The sequence below is a fragment of the Suncus etruscus genome, chromosome 19, assembly GCF_024139225.1.
Source record: "Suncus etruscus isolate mSunEtr1 chromosome 19, mSunEtr1.pri.cur, whole genome shotgun sequence".
Lineage (NCBI taxonomy): Eukaryota > Metazoa > Chordata > Mammalia > Eulipotyphla > Soricidae > Suncus > Suncus etruscus.
The window spans coordinates 19,642,590-19,667,925 of record NC_064866.1 but is presented as its reverse complement, the minus strand read 5'-3'; the positions used below and the strand labels follow the sequence as shown (position 1 = coordinate 19,667,925).

Below are 25,336 nucleotides of genomic sequence, written 5' to 3'. Positions count from 1 at the left end.
CTTTGAAGCTTGGTAGAGAAGCTGTGATGGTTTTCTCTCCCTATATCTGTTTTCTTTTCCAAAAGCATTAATTTACTATTTAGTAGATTTTAGGCATTATAAGAGATAATGTTTATGTTCACTTTTACCTCCACAGAAGTATATCCTCATTTTTAGTTTATAACTTTAAACACATTCTCACCCTTTACATTCTAAGCATTATACCTTTCTACTTAAATTCCTTACTTTAAAAATATTTCAGTAGAGGGGCCAGAGAGATGGCATGGAGGTGGGGCATTTGCCTTACATGCAGAAGGACGGTGGTTCAAATCCGGCATCCCATGTGATCCCCTTAGCCTGCCAGGAGCGATTTCTGAGCGTAGTAAGAGTAGTAACCCCTGAGAGCCACTGGGTGAGACCCAACCCCTCCCCCAATGTTTTTCAGTAGAATGGTAAATAAAAGAGGGGTCACTCTCTGGAGACCAGGAAGATATTTCAAAGGACTGGGTTATGCTTTGCCTATAGGAGCCAGCCCCAGGTTTAATACCTGGCATCATTGGGTCTTTCCAGCATCACTGGAAATATCCTGAGTACCATGTTGAAAGTAGCCATATCAATAGATGTGGCCCCAAATAAAAAAAATTGTTTGTTCCTGTGAGCCAGGAAGATAACTGACAGGAATAGTGCTTAAGTGGCTGGAATTTAGCCATGCCCAACCCTGCTTAAATAATGGCTCCCTGAGCACTGCCAAGACAGACCCCTGAACAGAGTACCAGGAGGAGCTCTTGAGCATTATGTTATAATTCTTTAATTATTCAAATTATTTATTTATTCATAGAACCATAATATAATTTTTAATTAATTCATTTTATCCCTAATTAATAAAATATACTATTTAATTATTCCTAATGTAATCTTATGAAATCTCAATACCGTATTTGTAAAGAATGTCATATGAGCCTACCATAATTGACATAGCCATTTTCCTATTTTCATTTTACTCTCATTTCTGAGATTTTAATTCAATCCTCTGGTCACAAAGATTGGGTCTGATCTGGGTTTAATCCTTAGCACCACATAGTTCTCCAGGCATTGCCAGGACCGGTGCTTGAGCACAGAGCCAGGAGTAAGCCCTGAGCATAGCTGAGTGTGAACAATAACAACAACAAAAAAAAAACATTATAAATCACAGGCCTCAATATCATATCTAGAGCAAACAATATAAAAATATTACGACTTAATTGAATCCCAGGCTGTACACAGAGCATATAGATTAGGTAGATGTTACAATATGACTATTTTTTTAAATAATATGTTCTGATTCTAGCTTTACTTAAAATTGCAATATTTTGCTCATCATCAAGTCTTTGCATCTCCAAAGAAATACATATGATTTGTATTACTTGATTACTAAATTTTTGGCACCTCTTAAGTCAGGCAGCCTTATCTCTCCCTGCCTTGAATGTGAGCTACTCCTTTTTAGCTCCAGAGAAGGGTGGGTTGGGGAAAGAAACAACACATAATCTTAAAGTAAGAACAATTCCTAAAAAGAGGCCAGCTGAGGTTAGTTAAGAGCTAATATTCAGGGGCCGGAGCAGTGGCACAGGGCGTAAGCCTTGAGAGCTAGCCTAGGATGAACTGAGGTTCGATCCCCTCGCTCCCATATGGTCCCCCAAGCCAGGATTAATTTCTGAGGGCATAGCTAGGAGGAACCCCTGAGCATCACCGGGTGTGCCCCTCCCCAAAAAGAGCTAACATTCAAGTGTCTGAATATTATCCTGTATATGGTGAGGGTTTTACTACCACATCTACTGGCAAAACAATGATGTCCACCAAAACTTATTTTGTTGTATAGTTTTCTACTCAAGAGACAGACAAATAGTTCTATGTAATTCAGGTCTTAAGTAATTACTATGGTAAATTTCAAGAGCTAGAGAATGTCATCACAGCCAAACCTTACCCTGACCTCTTCATTCTGTCGCTTGACTGGTGAACATATAAGCAAAATTCCCTGATAATTGGTTTAGACCTGAGGCTACCATTAATATTGCTGTCAAAATATGATTTTGATCTATGGTACATTTGTTTTGGTTAAAATGAAGAACAAATAAAGCAAAGTGAAAGTTCATTTTAAAAATAAAATAAAATTAAATTAAAAATAATATGGGCCCGGAGAGATAGCACAGTGGCGTTTGCCTTGCAAGCAGCCGATCCAGGACCTAAGGTGGCTGGTTCAAATCCCAGTGTCCCGTATGGTCCCCCGTGCCTGCCAGGAGCTATTTCTGAGCAGACAGCCAGGAGTAACCCCTGAGCACCGCCGGGTGTGGCCCAAAAACAAAACAAAACAAAACAAAACAAATTCTATAAAAAGGGCCCGGAGAGACAGCATAGCAGCATTTGCCTTGCAAGCAGCCGATCCAGGACCAAAGGTGGTTGGTTCGAATCCCGGTGTCCCATATGGTCCCCCGTGCCTGCCAGGAGCTATTTCTGAGCAGACAGCCTGGAGTAACCCCTGAGCACCGCTGGGTGTGCCCCCCCCCCAAAAAAAGGAAAATAATATGGTCATTATTTAATTATTTTACTAAAGCTAAATTTGTAACTAGGGGTATTTTTTTTAATCTTGGAAACTACTTAATAATAAAGTAAGTAGACAGGTATCAATTCACAATTTTGTCACAAATGATAGACCTGGACTTGTCCTTTTTGTTTGTTATTTGTTTTTTGGGTCACACCTGGCAGCGCTCAGGTGTTACTCCTAGCTCTATATTCAGAAATAGTTCCTGGCAGGCTAGGAGGACCATATGGAATGCAGGGATTCGAACCACCGTCCTTCTGCATGTAAGGCAAACGCCTTACCTCCACGCTATCTTTCTGGCCCTGGAACTGTCCATTTTTAATTGGCATTTTCTTTAAGGCTTAATTTTCTCTGTCTCTTTATAGAGGCAGTGAAAGTACCCATTCACACATTCACAGTATTTTTAGAAGATCACTATGTGGGATTGGTATTTATTTAATTTGGGGGAGGTTGGGCCACACCTGGCGGCACTCAGGGGTTACTCCTGGCTCTGTGCTCGGAAGTTGCTCCTGGCAGGCTCAGGGGACCATGTGGGATGCCAGGAATTTAACACGGGTCCTTCCTGGTAAGCCTCGTGCAAAGCAAACGCCCTACTGCAGTGCTATCACTCCGGCCCCAAGATTGGCATTTAAAATGTAAAATAGAGTTTGGTATCACAGAAAAAAATTTGTACGTATAACTATTATACTCATTATGGTGATTTGTGAACCATTTGCAAACATGCTGATTTTTTTTCTCTTGCACAATTAGATCTTCAAGACGGCCTCTGTGAGACAATGGTTGAGAACATGATCATGTTGGTGACTGACACTGTGAAACAATCATGTCTGAAAATATGATTTATACGGGAGCTGTCCACGCTGTGAAAGATGTCTGGGAAAAGAGAATAAAGAAACACAGCGATGACCTGAATCGAGAGAAGGAATTTCAGCAAAAGTATGCTGCACCGTGCTTGTTATTTTGAATTAGTAAAAATTCATAACAGCATCGCTTAGAAAAGAGCATTTATTTGGCCAGAGCAATAGCACAGCGGGCAGGATGTTTGCCTTGCATGCAGCTGATCCGGGGCAGCCTCGGGTTCGATTCCCAGCATCTCATATGGTTCTCTGAATCTACCAGGGGTGATTTCTGAGTGCAGAGCCAGGAGTAAACTCTTTTGAGTGTGGCCCAAAACAAACAAAGAGCATTTATTGAATTCCTTATATGAATATGATAGAGATTTTTATTTACTGAAAACTGGGAATGCATCTAATCATAATAATCTAATATCATGTTAATAGGTGTTTTCTTTTGGGGGGTTTGGGCCATACCCAGTGACACTCAGGGGCCACTCTTGGCTATGCGCTCAGAAATCGCTCCTGGCTTGGGGACCATATGGGACAGTGGGGGGTCGAACCTTGGTCTGTCCTAGGTCAGCTGCCTAAAGGCAAATGCCCTACCGCTGTGCCGCTGCTCCGGCCCCTCTAATAGGTATTTTCTAAGGAAATGTTTAGCAAGCATGGTGACATGAGGGGAGCCAGTGAAAGTACAAGTGTCTCTACATGAAAGTAGTTGTTAGCTATTTTGCTTTAGGGGCCTCTAGTATCCAGTAATGTTCAAGCAATGTCATTGAGTCTATTTTTCCAGTGACTCTGATCAATCTACATCTCATAATCAGAATAATAATAATCTCTAAATCAGAAGGGATGGAGAGTCACATCTCTTTGAATAGCTGTGCATTTTAATCAGGGCCCCATTGAGATCCCAATTTCTTGGTTTGGGCCATCTTGAAATACTTTAGCTGCCCTCTGTGACATGTCTACTCTTCTAATTGGGATCTCTTCAAAATATCTTACTACACTTGAAAGAATAGTCCCTTTCCTTTTCAGATTTCACATAGCTTTGTAAAATTGTCAATCATAAAGTCAATTTCCAAAGATTATAATTGTCTTGCATCAGTTAGCAAATAGAAAATTTTTCTGAAAATGATTAGGCAATAGAAATGAGGTAAATTAATCTCAAGGCTTCAATAGCATTGATTCATATTTTTCCATGTATTGTTTTAAATTATAATCTTCCTTTACTTTTTTTTTTTTTTTTTTTTTTTGGTTTTTGGGCCACACCCGGTAACGCTCAGGGGTTACTCCTGGCTATGCGCTCAGAAGTCGCTCCTGGCTTGGGGGACCATATGGGACGCCGGGGGATCGAACCGCGGTCCGTCTCCTAGGCTAGCGCAGGTAAGGCAGGCACCTTACCTCCAGCGCCACCGCCCGGCCCTTCCTTTACTTTTTAAAAATATTTTAACTTTATTTATTTATTTACTGTCAGATTGATTGGTTTCTGGATCACATTTAGCAGCACTGAGGGCTCTGCCCTCAGAAATCACCCCTGGCAGGCTGGGAGACCATATGGAATGCTGGGAATTGAACCAGGCCCCTCTTGGGTCAGCTGAATGCAAGGCAAATGCCCTACCGCTGTGCTATCTCTCTTGCCCCATACTATTCCTTTTCTAATCTTAAATGTCTCATGTGATTTTTATGCTGGCTTCCCTCAGGACTCTCGCAGGCATGTTCAGATTGTGCGACCAACTCAGGTTTGATCCTTAGCATCCATATGGTCTTTCAAAGTCTGCCAGGAATGATCCCTGAGTTCAGAGGCAGAGAATAAACCCTCAGCACTGCTGGGGGTGCCCCCCCCATCTACATCATAAGATAAACCAAAAAATAGTGCCTTAAGTAAGGAATGCTCACTTTTCTGGGTTGCTGATTCAACACCAGAATAGCACCACACTAAACCACACATCCAAGTTTCTAGCTGGTTGCTCATACAGTGTATGCTTTCCATTCCTAAAGTCATTTCATTTCTCAAATAGATGCAAAGGCAGCCATCATATTTAATTTTAGGTCACTAGAAACTGGACACACCATTACTTCACTCAGATCTTCTTGCCCAAAATGTCACAGATACTTATCACTCATTGATTATTTTTAGCCTTGGGGATTGAACCTAGGATGTCATGAATTCAAAGCACACGTTCTACCATTGAGCTACGTTCTGCCCTGACCCATATCTCGCTGCTAAACAAGATGGTCTATGTCCCAATTAAATTTAGAGGATTGGGTGCAAGAAGAGGAATAATAGTTACCGGGCTGTTTAAAGTGGGAAATTGGGTGCAAAACTGAGTGACTAGAGACAAGATCTCTGAGTGAATTAGATGGTGGTTGGTGATACTTTACACCTGGCTATACTCTGAGTGTGAATGTACTCTTTGAATATACAATGACTGAACCGCTTGCTTATTTTTAAAGGATTTGTTAATAGCATATTAGTTCTGTATTAATAAAGCTGTGGTAAAGTTGGGATGATTTTAGAAGACCTGGGGGTTGTATCTGGCATAAGCTAAGTCTGGCCTCTATTCCTGGTGCTTTGTGGTCCACCAACATCACTGGGATCAAGCAGTGAACAGTTAAGCAGCCCAGTATCTCTGATGCTCGCCTCTGGGCCAACTGAGCACTGCATGCGAGGCCATCCTGTTTCCTCCAAAAAAGTTGATTTTGGGGGCTATACATTTCATTTTTGTTTGTTTGTTTTGGGGCCATACCCGGTGATGCTCAGGGGTTATTCTTGGCTATGTGCTCAGAAATTGCTTCCGGCTTGTGGGACCATATGAGCTATACATTTCAAACTGTGAAATTGGAACATTTCTTTTCGTTTGTTTTGTTTTGTTTTTGTTTTTTTGGAACATTTCTTAAGGTAATTAGAATTTCTAAAAAAATAAATTAATATACTGTTGATTCAATTTTTTTAAAAGCTTTTTTTGGGGGGTCACACCCGGCTCGTGCTCAGGGGTTACTCCTGGCTCTCTGCTCAGAAATAGCTCCTGGCAGGCACGGGGGACCATATGGGACACCGGGATTCGAACCAACCACCTTAGGTCCTGGATTGGCTGTTTGCAAGGCAAACGCCGCTGAGCTATCTTTCCGGGCCCATGTTGATTCAATTTTTTTTTTTTTTTTTTTGGTTTTTGGGCCACACCCAGCGTTGCTCAGGGGTTACTCCTGACTGTCTGCTCAGAAATAGCTCCTGGCAGGCATGGGGGACCATATGGGACACCGGGATTCGAACCAACCACCTTTGGTTGGCTGCTTGCAAGGCAAACGCCGCTGTGCTATCTCTCCGGGCCCTGATTCAATTTTTTAAGGATCATTATTTTATATTAAAGTGACTGCTGTCATAATCGGTAATCTAAAATAATTTTCTGGACTTGTAGGCTAGTGAAAATATGGGAAGAAAGAGTAAATTTAACCAAGCTGAAAGAAAAGGTTACTAGAGAAGATGGAAGAGTAATTTTGAAAATAGAAAATGAGGAATGGAAGGTAAGTTTGACTGACGTATCTGATTTCTTACCTTTTGCTATTTAGTAGATGATTTGAGATACCGTATTTTCCGGCGTATAAAACGACTTTTTTTTTTTTTTTTTTTTTTTTTTTTGGTTTTTTGGTTTTTTTTTGGGCCACACCCTGTGACGCTCAGGGGTTACTCCTGGCTATGCGCTCAGAAGTTGCTCCTGGCTTCTTGGGGGACTATATGGGACGCCGGGGGATCGAACCGCGGTCCGTCCTAGGTTAGCGCAGGCAAGGCAGGCACCTTACCTCCAGCGCCACCGCCCAGCCCCATAAGACGACTTTTGAAACAAAAAAAAAAAGTCAAACGAAAATCGGGGTCATCGTATATGAGTATATCCCGAAAAATGTTTCAATATGCCGATAAACGAAAATTGTCTGAATATTGCCACAAAACGAATTTTCCAACTCGATCCTGCACCAATCACACTGCCAGGCTGCTCGGACCGTCTCTCTAACTTGGCCAATCCAAGCAGGCTTTTTATGCATGCAAATTAGACAATGTTCTGGACCCGAATGGACACTGTCAAAAGCCTGCTCAGATGGGCCAGAGTCAGAGAGGAAATCTATTACAGTAGAACCTTTGGACCTTTGCTTGTTGTGATGGGCTCACTGTGGTACATACAGTGCAGCACAGGAACAGTCTGTCTGATACAGCGAATATAGGCCTAAACCTATGTTTTAACTGCAGAATTAGGGGATCGTCTTATAGGCCGAAAAATACGGTAATAGTTTTGAGGTTAAGAATAGAATGATTAGGGGCCCGGAGAGATAGCACAGCAGCGTTTGCCTTGCAAGCAGCCGACCCAGGACCAAAGGTGGTTGGTTCGAATCCCGGTGTCCCATATGGTCCCCTGTGCCTGCCAGGAGCTATTTCTGAGCAGACAGCCAGGAGTAACCCTTGAGCACAGCTGGGTGTGACCCAAAAACCAAAAACCAAAAAAAAAAAAAAAAAAAAGAATAGAATGATTATAAATTTTAATTTTAATAATATATACTCAGTTAATTTGGACATGAACAACTGAAAATAAATATAACTTCACAAGTTTTTGATAACAATTTTATTAACTTGCCTCATCTCTGTGTAAACTTTTCTTCTCTTTTCTTTTTTACATTTTGGGCCACACCTGGTAATGCTCAGAAATAGCTCCTGGCTTGGGGAACAACGGGGGATCGAACCGCGGTCCATCCTAGGCTAGTGCTGGCAAGGCTGATGCCTTACCACTCCGCACCATTGCTCTGGCCACTAAACTTGTCATTTGTAAATTTCCGTATAATACTTCCAAGCAATTTTTTATTTTTTATAAAATGTCCATTGCCTAATCAAAGTCATATAACTCTTTCAAAGCAAATGCTCATTTAAAATGCCATAAAATGGAAATAGTTATTAACTTTTCTTAGGTCCACCATATTCTTCATATTCTCATATCACAAAGTTGACAAATTACATTCAATTAACTCTCTTCCCCCCTCTCTGAACTCTCTTTTTGTGAATGAAAGAAAGCTTTTATTTAGAAGGGCTGTAGAAATTTGAGAAGTTAGTAGATGGCTTGAAAATACCTCTTTTTTTCTTAAAATGTATTTATTTTGGTTTTTGGGTCACACCCATTGACACTCAGGGGTTACTCCTAGCTATGCACTCAGAAATCATTTCTGGCTTCGGGGACCATATGGGACGCTAGGGAATTGAACTGGGTCCCTTTCAAGTTGACCGAATGCAAGGCAAATGCCCTGCAACTATGCTATCTCTTCAGCCCCAGAACTGGATTTTTTAAAAGTGACTTCTACTCTTTTCAAATCTCTCACTTCAGACCAGAGTTGAATGAAATATGGTCGTGTTTCAATCAGCTCTGATTTTTACAAGGACCTGTGGTCTTTGAGTTGGTGTCTATTTTCATTACTTTAGCTGTATTTAACTAGGAGGGTTAGTTTATTTTCTTTTTTAGGTTAAAGGGAAAGAGTTCAGAAGAATTAAAACTCAAATTCCTTAAGTTAAATTTTACTTTTTAAAATACTTCTAAAGAAAAGGGGAAAGTTTGAATAAGTTAAAATAATATTTTAGCTTCTCTGTAAGTTCAGTTACCTATAATATTCTCTTGGAGGGAACCTCCCAATCAGTGCTCAGGAGACCCAAGGGCCCGACTTGGTCAAACAGGCCAATTAAGGGGCCAGAACGATTTCTGAGCACATAGCCAGGAGTAACCCCTGAGCATCAGCAGGTGTGGCCCCAAAACAAAACAAAAACGAACAGGCCAATTCAATGCAAGGGCCCCAGGATGCAATGCTGTTTGTACATTCTAGTTTCAATAGCATTTGTATCCACATACACAGGATGTGTCTGTAATATTGACTCAAGTGTTAATTTTGTTCATATTATTATTATTATTATTATTATTATTTGGGTCACACCCGGTGGTGCTCAGGGGTTACTCCTGGCTGTCTGCTCAGAAATAGCTCCTGGCAGGCATGGGGGACCATATGGGACACCGGGATTCGAACCAACCACCTTTGGTCCTGGATCGGCTGCTTGCAAGGCAGATGACGCTGTGCTATCTCTCCGGGCCCTGTTCATATTATTATTATTATTATTATTATTATTATTATTGGTTTTGGGGGGGGCCACACCCGGTAATGCTAAGGGGTTACTCCTGGCTATGCACTCAGAAGTCCCTCCTGGCTTGGGGGACCATATGGGACGCCGGGGGATCGAATCGGAGGGATCGAACTGCGGTCCGTCCTAGGCTAGCACAGGCAAGGCAGGCACCTTACCTCTAGCGCCACCACGCCGGCCCCTGTTCATAATATTCTTTTTTCTTTTTTTTTTTGGTTTTTGGGTCACACCCGGCGGTGCTCAGGGGTTATTCCTGGCTCCATGCTCAGAAATTGCTCCTGGCAGGCACGGGGGACCATATGGGACGCCGGGATTCGAACTGATGACCTTCTGCATGAAAGGCAAACGCCTTACCTCCATGCTATCTCTCCGGCCCCTCATAATATTCTAACTGGGGTTTGATAATCAAGAGAAAAGTAAAGACCTTAAAATAGTAAAGCCTTAGAAAGAAGCCATTAAGAAAAACAGTATTTTAAAGTTCTTTTTTTTTCTTCTTTTTTTTGGTTTTTGGGCCACACCCGGCATTGCTCAGGGGTTACTCCTGGCTATCTGCTCAGAAATAGCTCCTGGCAGGCACGGGGAACCATATGGGACACCGGGATTCGAACCAACCACCTTTGGTCCTGGATCAGCTGCTTGCAAGGCAAACACCGCTGTGCTATCCATTCGGGCCCATTTTAAAGTTCTTTTACAAATCAAATGATATATCTAAAATTATTCTTCCATAAAACATGATGCTAAAATAATTTAATATAGTAACACGTTTTTGGGGTAGTAGTGATGATGTGGAGACCAAATTCAGAACTCAGTAGGCGCAAGGCAAATATTTACCACTAGCTCTGATCATAGGTAGTCTTAACTGTCATTTCTTTTACTTGTCTCAGACCCTTCCTTCTTCTCTGCTGAAACTGAATCAGCTCCAAGAATGGCAGCTTCATAGAACTGGCTTGTTGAAAATTCCCGAATTTATTGGAAGATTCCAGAGTCTCATTGTGTTAGATTTATCTCGAAACACGATTTCAGAGATACCTCGGGGAATTGGTAAAGATTGCTTTCATGTTTTGATATTTTATCCAAGTGTAGATTTGCTGTTTTCCCTCCTCCCTCCCTCTTTCTCTCTTCCTTCCTCTCTCCTTACCTTCCTCCCTCCCTCCCATCCTTCCTTCCGTCCTCTCTCCTTTCTTCCCTCCCTCCCTCTTTCCATTCCTCCCTCTCTCCCTCCCTCCTTCCCTTCATTTCTTCCTTCCTTTCCCCCTCCCTCCTTTCCTTCCTTCTCTCCTCCCTCCTTCCCTCCCTCCCTCCCTTCCTTCCTTACTTTTCTCCCTTTCTTCCTTCTTCCCTCCTTTCCTTTCTTCCTTCCTCCCTCCCTCCCTTCTTCCCTCCCTCTTTCCATTCCTCCCTCACTCTCTCCCTTCCTCCTACCCTCCCTCCCTCCTTCCTTCCTTTCTTCACTCCCTTTCTTCCTGCCTGCCTTCCAGAATTCCCTCCCTTCCTTCCCTACCTTCCTTCCTTTCTACCTTCCTCCCTTCCCTCCCTCACATCCTTCCTCCCTCCCTCCTTTCCTTCCTTCCTTCTTTCCTCCCTCCTTTCCTCCCTCCCTCCTTTCCTTCCTTCCTTCCTTCCTTCCTTCCTTCCTTCCTTCCTTCCTTCCTTCCTTCCTTCCTTCCTTCCTTCCTCCCCTCCCCTCCCTCCTCCCCTCCCTCCCTCCTTCCTATGAAAAAAGAGCTTATTTTATAAAGCTCAATTCCTAAAAATGTTTAACCATTTAACTTGAAAGAAAATTTCTAGGGACGTGTTTCTGGATTAACTGATTTGACTCAAAAGAGGTTTGTTTTGTTTTGAGTCATATTCCATGCTGCTTGGGGCTATTTCTATGTGAAAAACATGTGCTCAGCTTTTTTTTTGTTGTTGTTGTTGTTGTTGTTTTTGGGCCACACCCGGTAACGCTCAGGGGTTACTCCTGGCTATGTGCTCAGAAGTTGCTCCTGGCTTGGGGGACCATATGGGACACCGGGGGATCGAACTGCGGTCCGTCCAAGGCTAGCGCAGGCAAGGCAGGCACCTTACCTTCAGCGCCACCGCCCGGCCCCATATGCTCAGCTTTTAACACTATCTGTTCAACCCACAAGACAAGATTTTAAAACAAAAGTAGACTCTGGAATTATTATATTGTCGATATTTTTGTTTCCATTATTTCTCTTAGAAGAGAACAGGTAGGTGAAAACAAGGGTGAAGGGGGTGAGGGGAGAGATTTTTCTTTTGCTTTTCCTTTTTTTGGGGGGGGGGAATCACACCCAGAAGCTCTCAGGGGTTACCCCTGGCTCTATGCTCAGAAATCCCTCCAGGCAGGCTCGGGGGACCATATAGGATGCTGGGATTTGAACCACAGGCCTTCTGCATGCAAGGCAAATGCCTTACCTCCATGCTCTCTCTCCGACCCCCAAATTTTTCAAATAAAAATAAAAGCTCAGGGCCCAGAGAGATAGCACAGCGGCGTTTGCCTTGCAAGCAGCTGATCCAGGACCTAAGGTGGTTGGTTGGAATCCCGGTGTCCCATATGGTCCCCCGTGCCTGCCAGGAGTGATTTGTGAGCAGACAGCCAGGAGTAACCCCTGAGCACCGCCGGGTGTGGCCCCCCCCAAAAAACAAAACAAAACAAAACAAAAACCTCAAAAGGATATAGTATAAATCAGTAAGAATGGAAAAGGAATAATTTTGCTGACGGTACCAAAAAAACCTGTCCTGTATGTAAAGAAGTTGGACATCAACTGAAAAATGTCGAAATCCTGAGAAGTGCCACTTTTTCTTAATCCATGCATCTGTTCTGGGACACTTGGGTTATTTCTAAATTCTAGCTGTTGTGAATAGTGAATTGCAATGAGCATAGGAGTGCATATATCTTTTCTGACTCGAGTTTTTGGGCTCTTGGAGTAAATGCCAAGAAATGTAATTGCGGGGCTGAAGCAGTGGCGCAGAGAGGTAGGGCATCTGCCTTGCTGGCACTAGCCTAGGACAGACCTCAGTTCGATCCCCCAGAGTCCCATATGATCCCTCAAACCAGGAGCGATTTCTGAGCTCATAGCCAGTAGTAACCCCTGAGAGTCACCAGGTGTGGCCCAACTCCTCCTTCCTCCCCCCAAAAAAGAAGTGTAACTGCTGGATCACATGAATACTCAATTCTTAGGTGTTTTTGTTTGTTTGTTTGCTTGTTGTTTTCTTTTGTTCAGCAGTGCTCAGAGGACTATATGTGGCAGGCTCAGAGGACTATATGTGGTGCTGGATTGGCCTCATGCAAGGCAAGCATCCTACCTAATGTCCTGCCTCTCCATCCCCATTTCTAATTTTCTGAGCAATATCTATATTGTTTTTTTAAAAGTCTGAACTAGTTGACATTCCTACCAACAGTAGGAATGTCTTTCTTTGCATCCCCATCACACTCTTTGCAATGTGTTGGCCTCACTGATGTTCTGGTTTGCATATCTTTTTGTTGTTTTGAATTGCATTTCCCTGATGATAAGTGAGGCAGAAAAGTATATATATGTATATGCTTTATGGCTATCTGTTTGTTTTCTTTGTTGACGTTTTATCTCTTCTCATTTTTGGATGGAGTTGTTTGCTATTTTCTAGTAAAGTATTAATATATTTTGAATGTTAGCCCTTTGCCAAGATGATAGTGGGCAAATACTTTCTCCCTGCAGGGGTGGTGGTGATGTCTTTTTATTCTGGTCAGTTTTTCTTTTGCAGTGCAAAAGCTTCTTAGATTGATGTAGTCTCCTTTGTGTATCTTTGCTTCCATTTGCTTGGCCAATGGCACTGAATCATTGATGGTGCCTCTAGATTCAATATCATGAACACAATAGAATACTACTAGACTATCAAAGAAAAAGATGAAACCATGCAATTTGCTGTTAGGTGGATGACTCTGTAGAGTTGCATATTCAGTAAAGTTAGTAAGAAGGAAAGGTACAGATACAGAATAATCTCCCTTATACTGGATTATAAAGAAATAGCAAGGAAACAACACATGCTCAAAGGCAATAGAAACTGAGAACTGGTCTTAAGGAGGAAGTGTATCAAGGTAAGGAAAATGGGGGGAACAGGATGGCACAATGGGGGAGGGAAGCTAACATTCTGGTGGAGGGTATGATGTTTAAATGTTTTTTAAATTTTTTGCATGAAACACTGCCCTTATCATAACTATAAATCACAATATCTAAAATAAATATTTAAAAAATAGTGCCCACATGCTACTCCCTCAAAAATTCTTTTGTCAGTAACATGCTGAAAATTCATGTGCTTTTATTTAAACGTTGAAAATATAATAATGGCCCAAAGGAGAAATCAACCACAGTTGTTTCAAAGCTGACAAAATATTCCAACTATTTAATGTGCTTGTTAGTATTTGGGAATACTTGGGAATGTTTGGAAATAGTATCTTTGACTTGAGGGTGTTTGATCATTTATAATTTAAATTAAAACACAAATAAGTGTTTTAAAATATAATTATAACATAATATCTGAACTATTAAATATTATTGCCTACAGTTAATTATTGAAATAAATAAATTATGTTATTATAATTATTGTCTATAGTCTATTTCATGTATTTATTTTAATACTAATGATATCTCTTTAAAATTATTTTAATAAATGTCACTTTGAATAAACTGATAACAGGGGCCAGCGAGATGGCGCTAGAGGTAAGGTGTCTGCCTTGCAAGCGCTAGCCAAGGAAGGACCGTGGTTCGATTCCCCGGCGTCCCATATGGTCCCCACAAGCCAGGGGCAATTTCTGAGTGCCTAGCCAGGAGTAACCCCTGAGCATCAAACGGGTGTGGCCCGAAAAAAAAAAAAAAAAAGAAACTGATAACTGTTGAGTAGTCCTATAAGTTGTCCATACAAATTTGAAAGCAGGGGCCAGAGTGATAGCACAGTAGGGCGTTTGCCTTGCACGTGGCTAATCCAGGATAGACCTGGTTAGATCCCTGGCATCCCATATGACTCTCCCGAGCCAGGAGCAATTTCTGAGCGCTAGCAAGGAGAAACCCCTGAGCGTCACTGAGTGTGGCCCAAAAACAAAACAAAACAAAACAAAAAATTTGAAAGCAAAATTTAGTTTTATAAACTATATATTTAATATATATCAAATATATATTTTAAAGTGTTTTGTTATATGATGAATTATATTTGCACAAAAATATTACAAACTTTAATTTAATAATACTAATATCTACCCAATATGTTTAATTTTTACTGCATCTGAAAGTATTAGAGCAAATACAGTATTTCATTAATTTCTGTTTGGACAATCATTTCTAAAATAATATATTTGATGTTCCTTCACCTATGTAGACATTTCCAGCTCATGCATCTTGTTTGTTTTTGAGTCACGCCAGTGATGCTCAGGGGTTACTTCTGTTTCTTTTTTCCCTCCGTTTTTGGGTCACACCCTGCTAATGCTCAGGGGTTACTCCTGGCTCTGCACTCAGAAGTCGCTCCTGGCAGGCTTGGGGGACCATATGGGATGTCTGGATTTGAAGCAGGGTTCATCCTGAGTTGGCTGCATGCAAGGCAAACTCCCTACTGCTGTGCTATTGCTCCAGTCCAGGGGTTACTTCTGGCTCTGCTCTCAGAAATCAGGGGACAGGCTCAGGGGAATATGTGGAATTTTGGGGATTAAACCCAGGCTGACTGTACGCAAGGCCCTACCCACTGTACTTCACTCCAACTACTCAAGTTCATTTTTTTCAGGTTTATTTCATAGCTTCTTTTTTTTCTATTGCTTTTAGAGAGATAAATCTATTCATTGAGGATTTAATTCTTTGCAATGTATTTTTCTTCTTTAGTTCTCTTTCCCTCCCTCCCTTCCTCCCTCCCTCCCTTCTTTCCCTCCCTCCCTCCCTCCCTCCCTTCCATCCATCCTTCCTTCCTTCCTTCCTGTCCTTCCTTCCTTCCTTCCTTCCTTCCTTCCTTCCTTCCTTCCTTCCTTCCTTCCTTCCTTCCTTCCTTCCTTCCTTCCTTCCTTCCTTCCTTCCTTCCTTCCTTCACACCCTGCAGCACTCAGGGGTTACTCTTGGCTCTGCACTCAGAAATCGCTCCTGGCAGGCTTGGGGGACCATTTGGGATGCTGGGATTCGAACCACCGTCCTTCAGCATGCAAGGCAAACCCCCTACCTCCATGCTACTTCTCCAGCCCTAAATAATATTTTCAATAGTTCTATTGAAATAAATCTTTAAAATTCAATTTTTATATTCTTATTTCTTGTAACATCTTTTTATGACTTAGCAACAGCAAAAATTCCTGAAAAGTGTGAATTAGTCAAGAAGAAACTGGAAGGGCCCGGAGAAATAGCACAGCGGCGTTTGCCTTGCAAGCAGCCGATCCAGGACCAAAGGTGGTTGTTTCGAATCCCGGTGTCCCATATGGTCCCCCGTGCCTCCAGGAGCTATTTCTGAGCAGACAGCCAGGAGTAACCCCTGAGCACTGCCGGGTGTGGCCCAAAAAAACAAAAAAACAAAAAAAAAAAAGAAGAAGAAACTGGAAGGTACGATGCAAAGCTTCTTACCTGGGAACTGTTACTAATATCTATTTTCTTTTGTCCATTATTTTTTTAGGATTGCTTACTAGACTTCAGGAATTGATTCTTAGTTATAATAAAATCAAGACTGTCCCCAAGGAACTAAGTAATTGTGCCAGCTTGGAAAAACTAGAACTTGCTGTCAACAGAGATATATGTGATCTTCCACAAGAGGTCAGAATATGAATGTCTATGTTTTTTTTTCTTTTTTTTTTTGGGGGGGGGTCACACCCGGCAGCACTCAGAAGTTACTCCTGGTTCTACACTCAGAAATCACTCCTGGCAGGCTCAGGGGACCATATGGGATGCTGGGATTCAAACCACCTTCTTTCTACCTGCAAGGCAAACACTCTATCTTCATGCTATCTCTCCAGCCCTATGTCTTCTTAATATACTTTTCACGGTGAGGTCACTAAAAACAATATTAATGAAGTAATGCTATACATTTTATTCCAGGAAATATTTAATAAGAAACCAGAAATGTTTCTACTAAATATTTCCTGCTACTATCAATATGATGATAATATTGTTATGGCAATATAATTATGTAGTTTTTTGGTTTGGGTTTTTGGGCCACATCCGGCCACACGTAGGGGTTTCTCCTGGCTCAATGCTCAGAAATTACTCCTGGCAGACTCAGGGGGCCATATGAGATGCCGGGAATCAAACCCGAACCCAGGTCGGCAGCGTGAAGGGCAAATGCCCTTCCCACTGTGCTATGGCTCAGGCTCTTAGACTGTAGTTATTTATGTTTCAAAGCATAGACAATATAGTGGTAGAAAATTTTGAGAGTGTGAGGGGTGAGTGGGTGCCATGCCTAGTTATGCTCAGGGCTTACTCCTGGCTCTGTACTCAGTCATCAGTCACCTTGGGGGACCATATGTGGTGCCAGGGATTGGAAATAGGAATTGGCAGAATTCCAGGAGAGCATCTCCAGGCCCAGGAAGTAAGTTTTACTAGAATAAACACTGAAGTGAGATCTTGAGCTTCCAACTGTGGCTTCTAAGTGGGCATATGGACTTGAATGCACCACTTTATTTATTTTTATTTATTTTGTTTTATCTTTTATGGTTTGGGGACCAGACCTGGCGGTATTCAGGGGTTACTCCTGATTCTGCACTCACTTAGGGATCATTCTTAGTGGGCCCAGGGGACTATATTGAATATGAGGATTGAACCATGTCAACCATGTGTTAGGCAAGCACCCTACCACTTCATATAAATAGTTCTTATTTTTCACACATATAAATGTAAGATCATTAGATAGTTTTTCTTAAATGTTATAAAACTAAGGGGTGCTAATATTATGGCAAAAACTGTCAGTCATTAATGTGTGCACACAGTAATTTTCACACATATTTATGTAAACGAAAAGACAACCATTTTATGCTTTCTGTTTTTTTGTTTTTTGGCTTTTCGGGCCACACCCGTTTGATGCTCAGGGTTTACTCCTGGCTAAGCGCTCAGAAATTGCCCCTGGCTTGGGGGGACCATATGGGATGCCAGGGAATCGAACCGCGGCTCTTTCTTGGCTAGTGCTTGCAAGGCAGACACCTTACCTCTAGCGCCACCTTGCCGGCCCCATTTTATGCTTTCTGAAACAATTTAAAAAGTGAAGCCTGATAGATATTTTGAAAAATTATTTTGTGGCATGAATTCTAGCTGGAGAAATACCACATATTTAATGAGACCATTCTCTTATTTTGCAATACCCATTGAAAATGTATATTTGTGTGTGTGTGTGTGTGTGTGTGTGTGTGTGTGTGTGTGTGTGTGTGTGTGTGTTTTGGTGGTGTCAAGATTGTGGATTGAATTTCAATATGCCTTGAGATAGAAATGAAACTTTAATTGTTCATTTGTTTTGGGGCTACATCCAGGATGTGCCGGGGTTACTCCTGGCTCTGAGCTCAGAAATTGCTCCTGGCTGACTTGGGCAGCCATTGTGGGATGCCAGGGATTGAACCCGGATCTGTCCTGGGTTGACTACTTGCAAGGCAAATGCTCTGCCGCTGTGCTATCACTCTGGCTACAGGAATAAAACATATTTTAAAATATGTTTAAACTCTCAAATCTTAAAACTTGCACTTCAGTATTATAAGGAAAGAAATTTTGTGACTTAAAACTACTCTAAAGTTTGGATGTAAATAATAGCAAGTTTGGATGCAAATAGTGGCTTTACTTTGTACTTCAAAAGGTCTATTTGAATAATCTGCATATTGAAAATAAGTTTTCACCTGGTAAGGCTAAAGTCAGAAGTATTAATTTGGGGCCAGAGCGGTGGTGCAAGCGGTGAGGCGTCTGTCTTGCATGCGGTGACCTAGTACAGATAGCGGTTTGATCCCCCAGCATCCCATATGGTCCCCTAAGCCAGGAGAGATTTCTGAGTGCATAGCCAGGAGTAACCTGAGTGTCACCAAGTGTGACCCCCCCACCCCCAAAAGAGGCAACACCATAATAATAATAATAATAATAATAATAATAATAATAAAAAGAAGTATTAATTTAAGGTACAATGGTTGGTTGACAATTCTCATACTCAAGCTTTTTCAAACTAAAAATAGTGAAGACAGGTAACTAAAGGGATAATTTAAATGAATAAACTAGAACTATCTGAATAAAAAGGAATAATTTAAAAATTGATTCATGGGGCCGGAGAGATAGCCTGGAGGTAAAGCATTTGCCTTTCATGCAGGAGGTCATCGGTTCGAATCCCAGTGCCCCATATGGTCCCCCGTGCCTGCCAGGAGCAATTTCTGAGCCTGGAGCCAGGAATAACCCCTGAGCACTGCCGGGTGTGACCCAAAAACCACACACACACAAAAAAAATTGATTCATAAAGAAAAAGCAAGTTAAAAACAATGTTATTATAATCTTAAAATATTTAAAAGGGTATGAAAAGCTTTGCTTTTAAAACATAATTACACAAAGACATAAAACATCTATATACATTGGGGGTCTCAGTGTATAATAAAAACTAAAAATATGATATGACGTTAAAACCAGAACAAGGATTATCACAGAAGAGGAGGAAAGCAGGAGTGTGTGGTACAATTCAACACAACAGAAAGGATTGGAATAAAGTTGTTCAAGCTCAGTCAAGCTATAAATATATATTAATAATATATTTTTAAAATTGAGGATACTGGTAGTATTGTATTCCTAACACTTATTTTTAATTTTTCTCATTAAAAAGAAGAATGTATCTAAAAATAAATTTTATGACTGAGGTAGCATTTGTAAAACATCAGGAACAAAGAAATTACAATAGTTATTATTATTTTTGTTTTTTGTTTTTTGTTTTGGGGTCACACCCGGCAGCTCTCAGTGGTTACTCTCGGCTCCACGCTCAGAAATCGCTCCTGGCAGGCTCGGGGGACCATATAGGATGCCAGGATTCAAACCAATGACCTTCTACATGAAAGGCCTTTGCCTTACCTCCATGCTATCTTTCCGGCCCCAATATTTATTATTTTGAAGATTGTTTTCCCATCAAATTTCAACTACTACATGAATGGAAAAACATTAAGAGCTTACTCTCAGAAAGGTATAGATAAGCTTCTAGTGGGTAGGTTCTGGAAAAGAAACTTTCTCTGAAAAGATGAGTTTTGCTAGTGATGGAGTTTTCATTAAATTTTTTTTTTTTTTTTTTTTTTTTTTTTTTTGGTTTTTGGGCCACACCCTGTGACGCTCAGGGGTTACTCCTGGCTATGCGCTCAGAAGTTGCTCCTGGCTTCTTGGGGGACCATATGGGACGCCGGGGGATCGAACCGCGGTCCATCCTAGGCTAGCGCAGGCAAGGCAGGCACCTTACCTCCAGCGCCACCGCCCGGCCCCAAGTTTTCATTAAATTTTATTTTATTTTATTTTATTTCAATTTTCCACAGACTACAGAGGATTACATAAACTCCAAACATATTTCTTAATATTAGAAATAATAAAAAATTTTTAGAAATATTAGAAATAATAGCTCCTTTATTTATTTTGGCTTGGGGAACACACCTAGTGGGGCTCAAGGGTTACTCCTGGCTCTGCAAGCAGGAATCATTCCTGGTGGGCTCAGGGGATCAATATGGGATGCTGAGGATTGAACCCGGATAGACAAGTACCGTTCTCACTATAGCTAGTGCTATGGCTCTAGCCCAACTGGTTCATTGTTTACCTGATGGTAATTGTGAAAAATCTTGCTTTCTTCTTCAGCTCAGCAATTTGTTAAAACTTACTCATCTTGATTTGAGCATGAACAACTTTACCACAATCCCTCCTGCTGTGTTGAACATGCCAGCCCTAGAATGGCTTGACATGGGAAGCAATGGCCTTGAACAACTGCCTGATTCTATTGGAAGGTAAAAGAAAAAAGCTATTTGTTGCTAAAAGATATGCTGAAGCCATTTGTGACAAACAAGAAATAACAAAAGGAAGCCCAGCCATAATCACAACAGAAACCCCACTTTTTATTTTTTGTTTGTTTGTTTTGTTTGGGGAAAACCTACTAATGGTGCTCAGAGCTTACTCCTGGCTTTGCACTCTTCTTGATAGGCTTGGGGAACTGTATGTGATGCTTGGAACTGAACCTGGGATTGCTGAATGTCAGGCAAATTCCCTCCTCACTGTCCTATCACTCTGGCCCCCTTAAATAGCATTTTTATTCAGTCCAAGTAAGAAAAAGGGTTTTGTTTTGTTTTGGTTTTGGGTCACACGGCAGTGCTCTATGCTCAGAAATTGCTCCTGGCTGGCAGGCTCGGGGGACCATATGGGATGACGGGATTCAAATTACCGTCCTTCTGCCCTCTGCATGCAAGGGAAACACCCTACGTCCATGCTATCTCTCCGGCCCCAGTAAAAGTGTTTTGGGAGAGAAAAAGTGGCTCTCTGAACTTCAATAAGTTCATAGAAATATACAACAGTGGATATACAACAGTGTCTCGTGTATGCCAAATGCTTCCCTGCACTTTGCAAAATGGATGAGAAAATTCTTGCCAATATATTAGCTCTTGTGAACTCATTATGTGTGGAAATTAGATTTAAAAGTAGGCAACCTGGTTTCAGAGTCTACACTGTTCACCAGTATACTGACTTGTCTTACTCCAAATGGGTAGATTAATAATTTCTGATTTTTCTCTCTTTTTTTTTTTTTTTTTTGTGGTTTTTGGGTCACACCCGGCAGTGCTCAGGGGTTATTCCTGGCTCCATGCTCAGAAATTGCTCCTGGCAGGCACGAGGGACCATATGGGACACCGGGATTTGAACCGATGACCTCCTGCATGAAAGGCAAACGCCTTACCTCCATGCTATCTCTCCGGCCCCTGATTTTTCTCTTAAGACTGTTTTAAATTAGACATTTACAGCAGCTCTCCTTTACGAAACTGAGAATATTGAAGAATTCTAGAATGCATTCATCCTACTTCTCCACCACATGAGAGCTGTACTAAAGATAAAATTTCCCAAAGCCAATACCCGTAAACAGGTATTATAAAGTCAGTAAACACATATACTAGTTAGAGATTAAAAGTGACATTTTGCTTATCTTTTTGTTTGTTTTGGTTTTTTGGGCCACTGGTGTTTCCCCCCCCTCCCCCCCCCCCCCGCACCCGGTGATGCTCAGGGGTTACTCCTGGCTATGCACTAAGAAATCGCTCCTGGCTTGGGGGACCATATGGGACACCAGTGATCAAACCTGGGCCCATCTGTTCTAGGCCAGCCACGTGCAAGGCAAATGCTCTACCGCTGAGCCACTGCTCCGGCCCCACATTTTGCTATCTTAAAAAATAATTAGGGATCACTTCCAGCAGTACTTGTTCTAATAGTGTGGTGCTGAGGCCCTGTGGTATTTAGGGGCTACCAGTATTGCACCTACAAGAGTCTAGAGTCCAGTGGTACATACAGTGTGGAAACTGAATTCAGGATTACACATATGGTAGGCATGTGCTCTACATCTTGATTTTTTTGGGTCCTTTTATTGGCCATACCTAGGTGTTTTGAGGGCTTACTCCTAGCTCTGTGCTCAGGGATTCTTCCTAGCTAGCTTGGGGGACAATATGGGATGCTGGGGATCAAACTCTAATCAACCATGCAAGCCAAACTTTCTACCCACAATACTAATTAATGTTCTGATGTTAACAAAAACAAGGTGGTTGGTTCAAATCCCGGTGTCCCATATGGTCCCCCGTGCCTGCCAGGAGCTATTTCTGAGCAGACAGCCAGGATAACCCCTGAGCAAAGCCGGGTGTGGCCCAAAATCCAAAAACCAAAAAACAAACAAACAAACAAAAGACAAAAAAAAACCAAGAGTTTTCATATTTTCTATGATTAGTCATAGACATTTCTTTTAATTTTTCAGAATGCAAAATCTACATACATTATGGCTGCAAAGAAATGAAATAACATGTTTGCCAGGAACCATGAACAATATGAAAAATCTGAGTACTCTTGTACTCACCAACAATAAACTACAAGATATTCCAGAGTTTATGGAAGAGATGACCAACCTGAGGTAAAAAAAAAAAAAAAAAAAAAAAAAAAAAAAAAAAAAAAAAACAACTGTAGGTACGATCAGAGCAAAGTACAGTGGGTAAGTTTTGCACACAGTCAACCTGGTTTAATCCCCAGCATCTTACATGGTCCCTCGAGCATGCCAAGAGTGATTCCTTTTTTTTTTTTTTTTTTTTTTTTTTGGTTTTTGGGCCAAACCCTTGGACACTCGGGTTACTCCTGGCTCTGCATTTAGTAATCACCTTGGAAAGCTTGGGGGACCATGTGGGATGCTGGGGAATCAAACCTGGATCTATTCTGGTTGGCTTCATGTAGGCAAACGCCCTACTGTTGTGTTATCACTCTGGCCCCACCAAGAGTGATTCTTGAGTGCAGAGCCAGGAGTACTGGAGTACCGCAGGGTACTCCTGGCTCTAAGCTCAGAAATCGCTCCTGGCAGGCTTGGGGGACCATATGGGATGCTGGAATTCGAACCACTGTCCTTCTACATGCAAGGCAAATGACCTACCTCCATGCTATCTTTCTGGCTCCATTAAGAATCTTTTTACTAAATTACTATCACATCCCCCATATATCTTCCAAAAATTTTTTCCTGGTAGTGAACATAAGATTCACATAAAACTTTACAACTAACACAACACAATAATTTGTTCCTTCTCTTGTTCAGTAACTAATGAGCACTGTGAAAAAATAAATACAAGTTTATAAAATAAACAGAAACTGGGGCCAGAATGGTGGTGCAGTGGTAGGGCATTTGCCTTGCATGCAGCTGACCTAAGATGAACAGTAGTTCGATCCCCTGGCATCCCATATGGTCCCCTGAGCCAGAAGCAATTTCTGAGTGCATAGCCAGGAGTAGCCACTGAGCATCACTGGGTATGGCCCAAAAAAACAAAAACAAAACAAAACAAAAAACTCAAAAAACCATAGAAACTTTAATTGTATGAAATACTTTAAACTTTAGGATATTAAAATATAGCATATTTAATATTATACTATGACCTGATAGTTGCTTTGAAAATGAGTTTGACTAAAGCTATTCTCTTCATCTAGAAAAGAAACTTGGGGAAGATTCTTGGGATAGAGCATATCTCATTCATGATGCTTGCTCAGTTATTGTAACCAATTTTTTTTTTTGTTGTTGTTGTTTTTGGGCCACACCCGATAATGCTCAGGGGTTACTCCTGGCAATGCGCTCAGAGGTTGCTCCTGGCTTGGGGGACCATATGGGTCGCCGGGGAATCGGAATCGAACCGCGGTCCGTCCAAGGCTAGCGCAGGCAAGGCAGGCACCTTACCTCTAGCGCCACCGCCCAGCCCCTATTGTAACCAATTTGAAAAGAGTAATTTAGATGATCATTTGATCTTTCTCTAGGAAGTACGTGTGAACGTCTGTGGAACCTTTAAAAAGGCTGTTCAAGGGTCTGAAGAGATAGTAAAACAGTTGGGGCTTTTGCCTTACACTAAGATGACCTGGGTTTGATTTTTGGCATCCTATATAGTCCCCTGGGCACCACCAGGAGTGACTCCTGAATGCAGAGTGAGGAGTAACCTCTGAGCAACACCAGACATGGTGCCAAGCAAAACAAAACAAAACAACCCCAAAAGGGGCCAGAGCGGTGGCACAGCGGTAGGGCATTTGCCTTTAATTCAGCTGACCCAGGACAGACCACAGTTCAATCCTCCAGCATTCCATATGGTCCCCCAAGCCAGGAGTAGTTTCTGAGCGCAGAGCTAGGAGTGTCATCACGTGTGGCCCAAAAACCAAAGCCAAAAACAAAAACCCAAAACACATAAAACACATAAATACTGTTTTTCTTGTGAAATGCTAGGTTTGTCAACTTCAGAGACAACCCACTGAAACTGGAAGTAATCCTTCCTCCCAGTGAAAACGCAGATGAAGAGGAGCAGGAATTATATGGACTTCGGTTTATGAACACATATATACAGGAATCACGAAGAAAAGCAGGTACATTTGTATGATAAAGGCTAACTTTTTTTTTTTTTTTTGGTTTTTGGGCCACACCCGTTGACGCTCAGGGGTTACTCCTGGCTATGCGCTCAGAAGTTGCTCCTGGCTTGGGGGACCATATGGGACGCCGGGGGATTGAACCACGGTCCAGTCCGTCCAAGGCTAGCACAGGCAAGGCAGGCACCTTACCTCTAGCGCCACCGCCCGGCCCCAGGCTAACTTCTTTTTAATAAAAAATGTGTAAATGTACATATTAACTTCTTTATAAAGTTACCCATTGTAACATTTTCTGTCAAATTTTGGTCTCTTAGGATATTATGGGAGGGAAAACTGAAATGTAAATTCAGCCACAATTTTGAGAAAGTCTAGAGAATGTAGATTATTCAGTCTTTCAAAGTGAAGTAGAGGGGTCGGAGAGATAGCACAGCGGTGTTTACCTTGCAAGCAGCGATCCAGGACCAAAGGTTGTTGGTTCGAATCCCGGTGTCCCATATGGTTCCCCGTGCCTGCCAGGAGCTATTTCTGAGCAGAGAGTCAGGAGAAACCCCTGAGCACCGCCGGGTGTGGCCCAAAAACAACAACAAAAAAAAAAAACCCAAACAAACAAATAAAAACAAAGTGAAGTAGAGAAATACATTTTCTTGGGTTTGGATAGTGATCTGGGATCAAACTCGGGGTATCATATATGTGAGAGATACATTCTACCAATGAACAACATTCCTAGCCTTGAATATAAACTCTTTTGGTAAAA

The 25,336-nt window shown here is 41.8% G+C and overlaps 1 protein-coding gene across 1 annotated transcript in view; it reads left to right on the top strand.

Annotated features, from left to right (window-relative positions):
• Positions 1–3,377: 3,377 nt before the first annotated feature.
• LRRC39 (leucine rich repeat containing 39) overlaps positions 3,378–25,336 on the top strand; it is a 27,643-nt gene continuing 5,684 nt past the window's right edge. Inside the window, exons 1-7 of the mRNA XM_049765784.1 lie at positions 3,378–3,490; positions 6,804–6,909; positions 10,432–10,588; positions 16,163–16,299; positions 20,323–20,468; positions 22,463–22,615; positions 24,446–24,582. Coding sequence (XP_049621741.1) covers positions 3,378–3,490; positions 6,804–6,909; positions 10,432–10,588; positions 16,163–16,299; positions 20,323–20,468; positions 22,463–22,615; positions 24,446–24,582 — 949 coding nt within the window. The remainder of the gene's footprint in view (positions 3,491–6,803; positions 6,910–10,431; positions 10,589–16,162; positions 16,300–20,322; positions 20,469–22,462; positions 22,616–24,445; positions 24,583–25,336) is intronic.